At 38.0% G+C, this 11,530-nt stretch overlaps 1 protein-coding gene across 5 annotated transcripts in view; it reads right to left on the bottom strand.

The window, feature by feature from the left end:
• Positions 1-11,530, bottom strand: part of AP1G1 (adaptor related protein complex 1 subunit gamma 1) — an 87,317-nt gene that overhangs the window by 62,202 nt on the left and 13,585 nt on the right. For 2 of the 5 annotated variants that reach the window (XM_045293585.1, XM_045293588.1), the window contains exons 2-4: positions 7,478-7,529; positions 6,618-6,702; positions 753-956 (exon numbers count right to left, since the gene is read on the bottom strand). In XM_045293585.1, coding sequence (XP_045149520.1) covers positions 753-953 — 201 coding nt within the window. In that variant the 5' untranslated portion in view covers positions 954-956; positions 6,618-6,702; positions 7,478-7,529. Of the gene's footprint in view, positions 1-752; positions 957-2,500; positions 2,545-6,617; positions 6,703-7,477; positions 7,530-11,530 lie in introns of all 5 variants that reach the window. The other 3 variants (XM_045293586.1, XM_045293587.1, XM_004704565.4) reach the window with 3 other exon arrangements.

Here is an 11,530-nt window from a genome sequence, read left to right as displayed (position 1 = left end):
GGTTTAAGTGGAGAGAAAATGTTTTGAGAATGATGTACAAATGCGCTTTACACAATTGATGTGTGTGTGGATTGCGATAACAGTTGTATGAGCCCGTAATAAAATGTTTAAAAATAAAAAAAATTTTTTTTTAATTTAACAGCTTAATTAAGAAATAAAAAGCAGCCTATTCTCCTCTTCCTTGCGATATTTGTATCATGATAGACATAAGGAAAGAGGAAAGCACTCATCACCAAGAATTATCATGTTCAAAGCCCAAGAGAATCAGGAAGGAGACCTTTATGGAAGTTGTTACAGCAATCAAGGCATGAAGCAATTAGCACAAAATCCATAGGTGCTTATTTGGCAAATATCTAATTTCTTTAACTTAAAAAATATCTGTTTGAGTTCCTCTATATGATCTTGAACACAGATAAAATAATTAAGAAAACATTTCTTAAGCAACCATTAAATTCAGGCTGACATAGATCAGTCACAACTTAATGGTTAATATTTAAATAAGCTATATGCTACCACCAAATTATTCTTCTGATCCAGATAAGGAGAGCTCTTCAATGGAAAAGAACCAGGTGATGGAACATCCAGGCCAAGCTTTCCCAGGTCTGCAATTTGTCCTTTCAATTCTATCCTAAGCCCCACGATGATCATCACGACAGGTCTATCAAAAGTACAGGAAATTAATGACACCTCCAGAGATATTGTACCATTCAAACAAGTGTACCCTTGCTAGATGTGATCTCAATCCATCCTACCTGTCCAAAGTGAGCAGGGTAGCCCAGCATGTGCATATATAGCAATTTTGCCACATTTCGACAGCGGTAGGTATTATCTTCTTCTCTGAAAGATGACCGGATTGCAGCACATTCTTTCTGGATCATTTCTCGTTCTTCAGCTTGGGTTCGGGCTGTCCGGATAGTCCGGATAAGCTCCCGCAATCTGATGGGGGCTGGCATCCTCTGGATATGAAAAGACATCAAATAGAGAAGTTCATTTTTTTGAAACTACCAAACTATGTAACTTCCTATATTCATTTAAGAATTCAAGACTTGCTAAGTCTAGTAACATGATGCTATTACTAACAAGTACCGCAACTCTAAGTTTAGAGATAACAAAAACGCAAAGCCTTAAATGCAAAATGAGACACAATATGCAAATCCATCACAAATATAAAAATACCTCGGAAACTGATTCAACCCAAGTCTCTATTTTTTAAAGTAATAAGGAAAGACCTATGCCCAGTATAGGTCCCTAGGTGGCACAAACAGTTTGCACTTCTCTACTAGCTTAAAGGTTGGTGGTTTGAACCTACTCAGTGGCACTGCAGAATTAAGGTCTGGAGATCTGCTTCAGCACATATTCCAGCCAAGAGAAGCCTGGAGAGTAGTTCTACATGGGGTCACCCATAAACCTGAATTCAATGGCCATGAGATTTACTTTGATACACAACCAAGCAAAACTCAGCAAATAAAAGTGCCAAAAAGGGAAGCTCAGCTGTCAGATTGAAATATATTTCCAATGAACAGTTTTCCTTTCAGTACACTAAGTACTCTGACTCCATTTTTAGAAAAAATATTTTTTAGCAAATGAGAAAACGAGAAGTCTAAATCAATTAAAATCAGTCTAAAGCAGCGGTTCTCAACCTGAGAGTCGCGACCCCTTTGGGGGGTCTAACAACCCTTTCACAAGGGTCACCCGATTCATAACAGTAGCAAAATTATAGTTATGAAGTAGCAACAAAAATAATTTTATGGTTGGGGGGGTCACCACAACATGAAGAACTGTATTAAAGGGTTGCGGCATTAGGAAGGTTGAGAACCACTGATCTAGAGCAACTGGAAGTATTCTATTTTTCTTTAAAAAAAAAAAACACAAAAATCTCAAAAGATCCTACAAAGCAAAAAAGGATTGTTCAGAAAAAGTCTAAATGTAATCCCACATTAGTGTATTGGAGCAGGTAAAAAGTAAGAAAAGCTTAAGCCAGCTGAGATAAACATAAGTTATCTGGAACAAATTCTCAGCCAACAGTCACAGAACACCAGCCTTTTTAATGGGGGAAAACTAAAGCTCTAGGTTGTCAGCTCCCTCGATCAAGGTCACTCAGTAATTAGTTACTGGCCTGAGTCAAGTCCCGTGACTCCACCTGTCCGCACTCTTCCTGCTCCATTACTAGCCTGCTTCTAGCTTAGAAAAAAGCAGCAGTTTTTATTTCTAGATTTGTGACAACTTACTACCTCTAGATGTTTTCACATATCACATGACATTATCTTACTTAGAATGTATGAAAAACAAAAATTAATTGATTCTGACTCATAAAGACCCTATACATAGGGTTTCCAAGCCTGTAAATCTCTCATAGGCACAAATAGCCTCCACTTTTTCCTGCAGAGTGGTTAATGGGTTTGAACTATTGACCTTAGGGTTAGTAGTCCAAGGCTTACACAACAAAGCCACCAGGGCTCCTAGGAGACCCAAAGATAGCCCCCAAACCAGAAATACTCACCAGTAAAAAACTCTTTCTGGTCTAAGAAGCAGGAAAAGGAGCCACTACAAATCAAGGAGTACGGGGTTAAGTTTCCCTTTTGGTCTTATGTACCAAAAAAAGTAAATTGTAAAGTATGTTAATTTAAATTACACATTTTTATACAAGGAAATCAAAAGCCCTTCAATTAAATAATTAAAACCTATTTGATCAGTTATAATACAAAGGCGCTTCAAAAAGTTCCTGTAATAACTCCAATATTTTCCATTCTATTTTTCTATGAGTTTTTTTAAGTCTCCTATATACTTGAAGTCTCCTTGTTTACCTAGGATAGTAAATGGACTGAAAAATTACTAATTGCTCTAACCTGCTTACAGACACTTTTGAACAAACAAACCAAAAGGAAAGACATATTTGGCCACTTAGCTAAATAAAGATACTGTAAAAATCTTGAAATGTTATATGTGATGGGTGTTGTATGTCATACTGGTTGGCCTATAAAAGATAAACATAAACCCATTATATAAGGGATGATTGAGGGTGGGTCTCACCTGAAGATGAAGCCATTTTCTGTGCCAAATGGGCTATGCTTTTGGGGGGGAGGGCTGGAGGGTGACAAGTAAGTCACTAGAGAAAGGGCTCTGATGAGTTGGTTCCAACTCACAGTGACAGTATAATCAATAGAACAAAACAGAGCTGAACCATAAAGGGTTAAAATGTCTGCAAAATGGTTCCTGAATAGTGGGTGATGGATGGTGCCTTCAAAACAGGCAGGTCAGAAAAGCTTCCTCTGTTTGAACTTCTAAAATAGGAAATAATTCTTTAAGTATACGGGCAGAACAACGACAAAATCTTCAGGAACCTGCAGTTCTCTTTATTTCTACCCTCAATATACAAGGAAGTCTATTCTGAGAATTTCAGCCATTTCCAGCCCTGTGAAAGAAAACAGGAAGAATTGCATGTCCACATTTTGGTCAAAATACCGAAAGAAGGGCAGCACAACACAGGAAGCAAGAGTTGGAAGAAACTGCAAAAATGAAAGAATTGCAAAAGTAAGGAGAAACTACTGAGGTATAAAACTGGGACTACTAAACCAGCATAACTCCCAGTCAAGTCTTCACCAATTAATAAACCTTAAAGACTATAGATTTACATTTTGAAGGGTTAGTTTGAATAACAAAGTTAAAATTTAAGAATAAATCTATGTGCAATCTTTCAAGCATATACTCTTGTAAACATATTAAACATTCCTCAGACACCAAACTCACTGCTTATCGAGTCAATTCTGACTCAGTGACCCTGTAAGGATAGAGCAGAACTGCCCCTGTGGGTTTCAGAGGCCATAAATCTTTCCAGGAACAAAAAGTCTCATCTTTCTCCCTCAGAGCAGCTGGTGAGTTGAAACTGCTGACCTTGCATTAGCAGTCCAAAACATAATCCACTATGTCTCTACTTTCTACAAATAATAGAAATATAGAAATTCCATCAATGAAAAGAATACTTTTTAAAGAAATATCCTAATACAAGTGTGTGTCGCTTAACATCCATTCAGGCAACATCCAATTACATATACATCTGTGGTCCCTAAGACTTCTTTGTAATTTAAAAGGGAAAGCAGCTCCCTTTTTGTTTACTATTTCCTGTCATCCTTCACCACTCCCCCACCCAAATGGTTTAAAAGACCCATAATGAGAAGCATTAGCCACAGTGGGTTATAGGCAGGTGAGGCAAAAAGTATGGCTTTGGACGTGGGGGTCTCAGGCAGGTAGGTGGCAGACAACTGTTGGGCTTAGAGTCAATTTTCTCTAGCGGCTTGGATTGGCAAAACAGCAGGCTCCACTCCCTCTTCACTCATTCCTCTAGCTCAGATCCTGCCATAGACCTCTCAGGCACTATTGTGCCAGCACCTGTTCTTCCAGCCTTTACCAGCAATAGCAGCACAGCAGCAGCAATGACAAGAACCAGAAGTGTGTTCCCATAAAATTTTAATATGGTGTTCACACACAGCCAAATCACACAATGTCCTCACAGAACGTAAGATGGACATTAAATGGCACTACCTGTGATCAACTAGTACTGTCAGCCAAGAATCCTAGGGCAAGTCATCTGACTTCTCTAAGCCTTTCTGTTCCATCAACTAAAAAAGAACAGCATAGTCAGCTCTAAAAATCTAGGAGAACCACCATTTGATGATCACATTATATAGTATCATTCTGTTATCAGTATGTTAATGTTAAAAGCTTCATTTTTATATATATTAAAATGTACTCCATTCATAGGTCAATACTGTCAAGCAGATCTGTACAAGAAGAAAGTAATTAAGCCAACCTCAATAATGAGTTAAGCATGTATACTATAAACCAAAACCATACTCACTACCATCGAATTGATTTCAACTCATAGCGACCCTATAGTACAGGGTGGAAATGCTCCTGTGAGTTTCTGAGATTGTAGCTCTTTATAGAAGAAAGCCCCATCGTTCTCCAATATATGTTATACTTAACTAAAATATAAGGAGCATTGGTGACATGAGTTACTTGTTGAATGGCTACTGCAAGGGCAGGGTTCAACCATACCAGCTGCTGTCTATGAAGACTGATAGCCCCCAAAACCCTAAGGGCAGTTCTACTCTGCCCTGTAAGGTTGCTATTAGTCTGAACTGACTAGACAGCAATGGTTTTTAACTGAAATACAGCCATTAAAGTCTTGAATGCAGAAAGGAGCAAGATCAGACTTTAATCAAGAAAATGACGGGAGGGAGGGGAAAAATGAGGACCTAATGTCAGGGGTTTAAGTGGAGAGAAAATGTTTTGAGAATGATGTACAAATGCGCTTTACACAATTGATGTGTGTATGGATTGCGATAATAGTTGTATGAGCCCCTAATAAAATGTTAAAAAAATAATAATAATGAGGGCAACAAATGTACAAATGTGCTTTATACAATTGATGTATGTATGGATTGTGATGAGTTGTATGAGCCTCCAATAAAATGACTTTAAAAAAAAAAGAAAAAAGAAAATGAAAAAAAAAAGCATTTTTAACAATTCAGGGTTCATTAGAATACACTTAACAAAATATTGCACAGTTTAAAAAAACAGAATCAAGTATCATAAGTGAAAACAATATAAGAATCATTTAAATCTACTTTCAAGTTGGGAGAATTCCTTAAAATAAAAGGAATTAGAACTTCACTACCTGATTTTGTCCTCCTTGTTCAATTAGTCACACACACACTGTCCCATTGATGACATAAATATTTGAAAAATGTGTGAGACAAAATGTGCCTATTAAATATTCAATAAATATTGGCTGAGCCATCTCTATGCCAAGCATTGCAGTAAGTACAGAGAACTAGCAAGGACGGGGTCTTGTATGCTTATTGTTGTGTTGCCACCGAGTTGATTTCATTTCATTGAGACCCCATGTGACGTGTTCTCTTGGTTGCAATTTTTATGAAAGCAGATCATCATTTCTTTCTTCCAACAAAGTGGGCTTAAACGGCCAACCTTCCACTTAAATGCCAAGTGTTCAACCTTTGTGCTACCTGGGTTCCTTCCCTTAAGCTAAAAAGAACTCATGTCTAGTGAAGTCCAGCGAGGAAAACAATGTTTTTAAAAGTCTGGTGATATAATAACACACATTCTCCTGATAAGTGACAGAATGAAAACTTATGATAAGCCAAGGTTTGTCAAGGCAAATATAAACCGACATTTAGACCTTTTCTTTTCTAAAATTAAGTGCTTTGTAAATCAGCCCAACAACTCCAAAATCCCATATAGAAAGAGCATAGTACAAATCCATAATCTCTTTATCTAAAACCTTTAATGCAGATGTTTCAGAATTCAGATTTTTTTTAATTTTAGAAAATACAATGCATATAAATGAATGTGATAACTTGCCTACCATGTCCAGGGCAGCATTTCCATTTACTAAACGATATTTTGAGCAACAAATGACTCTTAGTCACATCACATGAGAGAAATAAATACTACAATCTCAAAGACCTAGATTTGACATAGGTCAAAAGAGTGATCCAAAATCTCCTAGTTTTCAAAGATTTTGGGGGGGAGAGGATTTGAGAATTGAGATAAATGATGTGGTCCTAAACTTCAAAATCACCCTAAAGTAAGATTACCTGGGCTCGAGCCCCAGCTCCACCACTTATTAGCTGTGAGTCCTTGAATAAATGACTTAACCTCTCAGAGCTTCAGTTTCCTCATCTGTAAAAGGGGAGAGAGTACCTATCTCAAAGACTGTTATGAGAATTTCAATGAGAATATAATTATCTTAGCACAGTGTCTGAGACACAATGCGTCATTATGTTAATTATATTAAAATATCGCATAAATTATTTGAAGACTTGCAAAAAGATATATACTATCAATATTTATAAAAGTTTAAAATGTCTGTAGAAATAAAAAATGCAGTAAGTAAAAAATATACATGGAAAAGATAAAGCTCAAACCCAACAAATAGGCATATGGGGGAAGAGGAATATGATCAGAGAATGCTTCAGCTATATTATTAACTTTTATTCTTTTATTTCTCAGAATAGGCAACGGTTAAGCAGATGTTAATTATTCTCTACATTTTTCATTTCTGAAATACTTCATATGAAAAATAAATTTTAAATATCTAAGTATTAAATAGTGTGAACTAGAAAAACCTAGAAAATACCATCTACTTGATTTTATCACATGAAACTCGTTTTTTTTTTTTTTTTCAGAATTTTGCCCATTTGTCCCCATTTTTCATAATATTCAAAAACCATGAGATTCCTGAAAATTCAGCAGCTTAAATGTCTATCCATAAATAACAATAAAAAAACTCTACTCTCCAAGCATAACCCAAAAGATGACAAAAGTAATGAAAAAAATGAAATTCAAGTGGAATAGCAGTGACTCAGCTATACAGCTGAGAATCAAAAAACATACTTTTATGATAGTTAAGTCAATATAGACATCATCATATCCACACACTAAAATTAACACCTACTTTAATCCAAAGAATGCAAAGTTTTCAATCAGCCTGTTCCAGAAGAGAAGAGCTGTAAATTAGAAAAATAAAAGGGAGAAAGAAGATGAGGGTATGGACATGAGATGAAACTGTTTTAGAAAATGATGCTCTTTGTCAAAAATGTCACCTTACAATGAGGGGAAAAAAAGCAAAACAAACAAAGCGTATGCAGAGAGAAAATAAGCATTTAAAAAGCATAGTCATCTGAGGCTACTTTGTATGCTACAAAAAGCATTCTGCTCCCCTCTGGTGTTAATAATCAATAAATTGTAAACAGTATCCTTATTAGTGTTTACAATAGGGTGCTGATTCATCAAGAAATGTGTAAAATGATTAGCACTTAACATTTAATGAAGAGGAGTAAAAATACAAAATTAAACCTATAGAGCAACCCACTTCTAAAAATTATATACTTCAGATATTCTCTACCCTTACGATTTTACTACTTAAAACCATAGGTGTCACAAACAGGTAAGTATTAAATACCAGCTAAAATGTTGCCTGTTGAAATCTATGCAGTGGTACCTCAGAAGATCTGCTTCAGTCTTTAAAATCCTACAAAGCAGTTCTCTGCACAAATGGGTCACTATGTGTCAAAACTGACTCGACAGCAACTAAAACAAAAAAATCAAAGCCATCAAAGGCTGAGAAACACCACTAAGACTACGTTTCTGTCCATTTGTCCTTTAATATTTAAAAGTTTGCATTTCAGTGGTTTTATTCAGTGACTAAGTGTTAATATGTTCTATGTTCAATAAGGCTTATACAAGGGTCCATGTGGTACTGTGATTACAAATTTAGAAGCTAACTGAAAAAAAAGGTCAGTGGCTCAAACACACCATACAGATTAGAGCTTTTGAAAACCTACAGGGCAGGTTGGTTGCTGTCGTTGGATGTCGAGTGGGTTCTGACCCATATTGCCCTGATGCACAAGAGAAGGAAATACTGTGGGGTCCCCTTTGCCACCCTCACAATTGCTCCGATGCTTGAATCCACTGTTGCAACCACTGTATCAATCCAACCCCTTGAGGGTCTTCCTCTTTTTCCCTGCTGCTCCATGCCACCAAACATGATGCACTTTTCCAGGGACTGGTGTCTCCTGTCAACATGTGCCTCTAAGGAGCACTCTGGCAGTACTTCTTCTAAGACTCGTCCTTTTAGCAGTCCATAGTACTTTTAATATTTTGCTCCAGCACAATTCAAATGCATCCACTTTTCTTCAGTCTTCCTTATTCAATGTCCAACTTTCCCATGCATATGAGGCAAATGAAAATATCATGAAGACGTGATGCAATTTCACTCTGTCCTATGTGGTTGTTATATGTCAAAACTGACTCGATGAAAAAGAAGCTAGTTGTTTGAATGACTTAAAGAACAAAACTTCAAAAAATGTAACTGAAAGATAATGAAATTTTTCATGAACACTTTCTTTTAAAGCCCCCTTGTATATTTCATCAAAATAAAATGTTCTTCTGTGGCATTTTTTAAGCAATATAAACTCCTAGGTGGATGGCTCAAATTGACAAATTTTAGGATATTAACTCACTGGCATCAGGTTAATTCTCACTTCTAGTAACTTGTAGAATTATTGAGACTGTAAATCTTTTTTTTTATCATTTTATTGGGGGCTCATACAGCTCTTATCACAACCCATCCATCCATCCATCCATCCATCCATCCATTGTATAAAGCACATTTGTACGTGTGCCATCATCATTTTTTTTAATCTTTAGTAAAAGGTGAAAGATTTATACGATCTGAAGAGAAACCATATGCCATCATCATTTTTAATACATTTTCTACTTGGGCCCTTGGTATCAGTTCCTCATTTTCCCCCTCCTCCATCCTCCCTCCTTCATGAACCCTTCATAAATTTTTTTTTCATGTCTTACACTGTCCCCTATCTCCCTTCACCCACTTTTCTGTTGCCCATCCCCCTGAGAAGGGGTTAAATGCAGATCATTGTGATTGGTTACCCCTTTGTTCCCCCCACCTTCCCCTTACCCTCTTGGTATTGCTACTCTTATTGGTCCTGAGGGGTTTATGTGTCCTGGATTCCCTGTGTTTCCAGTTCTTATCTGGACTCATGTATATGCTCTGGTATAGCGGGATTTGTAAGTAGAATTGAGGTCATGATAGTGGGGAGAAGGAAGCATTCAAGAACTAGAGGAAAGTTGTATGTTTCATAGATGCTGTAATGCACCCTGACTGGCTCATCTCGTCCTTGTGACCTTTCTGTGAGGGGATGTCCAATTGTCTACAGATGGGCTTTGAGTTTCCACTCCGTACTTCCTCTAATTCACATTGAAAGAAATTTTTGTTTGGGGTCTGATGCCTGATACCTGCTCCCATTGACACCTCAAGATCACAGAGGCTGGTGTGCTTCTTCCATGTAGGCTTTGGTGCTTCTCAGCTAGATGGCTGCTTATTTGTCTTCAAGACTTTAAGACCCCAGGCGCTATAGCTTTTGATAGCTGAGCACCATCAACTTTCTTCACATTTGCTTATGCACCCATTTTGTCTTAAGCAATCATGAACATCACAGAATTCCAGGTTATTAGAACAGTGTTCTTGCGTTGAGTGAGTTACATGAGTAGAGACCCAATGTCTGTCTCCTACCTTAATACTTAACATATAAACATATGTACATAGATCTATCTCCCTATCATTATATATAAATTTACATATGTACATTCCTGTATTTAGACCTCTATAAATGTCCTTTGCCTCCTACTTCTTTCCTCAATGTCTTTTTACTTTCCTCTTGTCCCACTATCATGTTCAGTCTTCATTCAGGTTTCAGTAATTCCTCTCAGCTACACTGCCCTCAGTCAAACCCCACCAGCCATTCTATGCCCTCCTGCCCATCAATTTTAGATCACTTGTTGTTCCCTTGTCCCTGGGTTTGGTGACACACCCTTCCTTTCCCCTGCCTCCCTCTCTCCCCCCAGAACCATGGGCCCCATTGTTTTTACCTCCAGATTGTTTATCCTGCCTATCTTATTTAGATAGACACACAGAGACAATAACAAGCACAAAAACAAGACAGAACAAAAGGGAAAAAAAACCAACAACAAAACTAATGACAAAAAAAGGAAAGCTTTTAGTTTGTTGACCTTTGGGAGTGATGGGTTGCCACGCCCTATTTCCAAAGTCTAGTTTTGGTATTCCCCAGAGACTTCATTCCTTTGCTCCCCTTGCTGTTCTGTTGCACACCTTGGTGTTTTGCCCCATTGTGATGATTAGATCAGGCACAATTCCCACACTGTGTCTCCAATGTTGTCCTTCACAGCACTATGGGTCAGTGAGGGACCATGGTGGGACCAGCCCTATGGTTCTCGCTGTGCATTGGCTGCTCTGAACATGAATATTGTTCTTGGAGCTTGGTGGGCCAAGATGTGTTCCACTCTCTCTCCTTCCCTCTTCGTTTGCTCCGGTGTGCTCTGATCAGACTCTCCCCTCTCCCTGAGCTGTAACTTCAGTGCTGTCCTCTGATGTGCATTCTTTGGGGATGGGGATGGGGGTGTTGTTCACGTAGTTGGGATTGGGGCTGGCCCCACAGACCTGCTTGGTTCCCTGCTTCATGCTGATAGAGCCTGCAAATCTTTATAAGAATAGACAGCCTCATCTTTCTTATGCAGAGCAGCTGGTGGTTTCCAGTAAGTCCAAAAAGCAACAAAGCGCTTACCTGACAGTGCCACCAGGACTCCTAGTAGAGCACAAATCAGTTTATGCTGCCTAGCTCAGGTAGTGTAATAGTTGCACATCCAGCTGGGATCTGAGCTCCCTGGGAGAAAGACTGTGTTTTCTACTCCCATAAATATTTAGTCTCCGAAGCCCACGAGGGTCACTATGAGTCAGCATTGACTCCATGGCAGCAAGTTTTGGGGGGACCTTATAAATAGTTAAAACACAGATGGAAAAGTAATAGAAAAATTAAGTTTGATTTGTCAAAGTACTCCCTCAATGCAAGAATACTTTCTTCTATTAAAATTGGCTTTCTATGATGCTCACCTTCCCGACACAACCGCT

The sequence above is a fragment of the Echinops telfairi genome, unplaced genomic scaffold (assembly GCF_000313985.2).
Source record: "Echinops telfairi isolate 266 unplaced genomic scaffold, ASM31398v2 ScPeMD7_2291;HRSCAF=2852, whole genome shotgun sequence".
In the NCBI taxonomy this organism is placed as follows: domain Eukaryota; kingdom Metazoa; phylum Chordata; class Mammalia; order Afrosoricida; family Tenrecidae; genus Echinops; species Echinops telfairi.
Note: the sequence above shows the minus strand (reverse complement) of the source record. Positions and strands in the feature narration are given on the sequence as shown.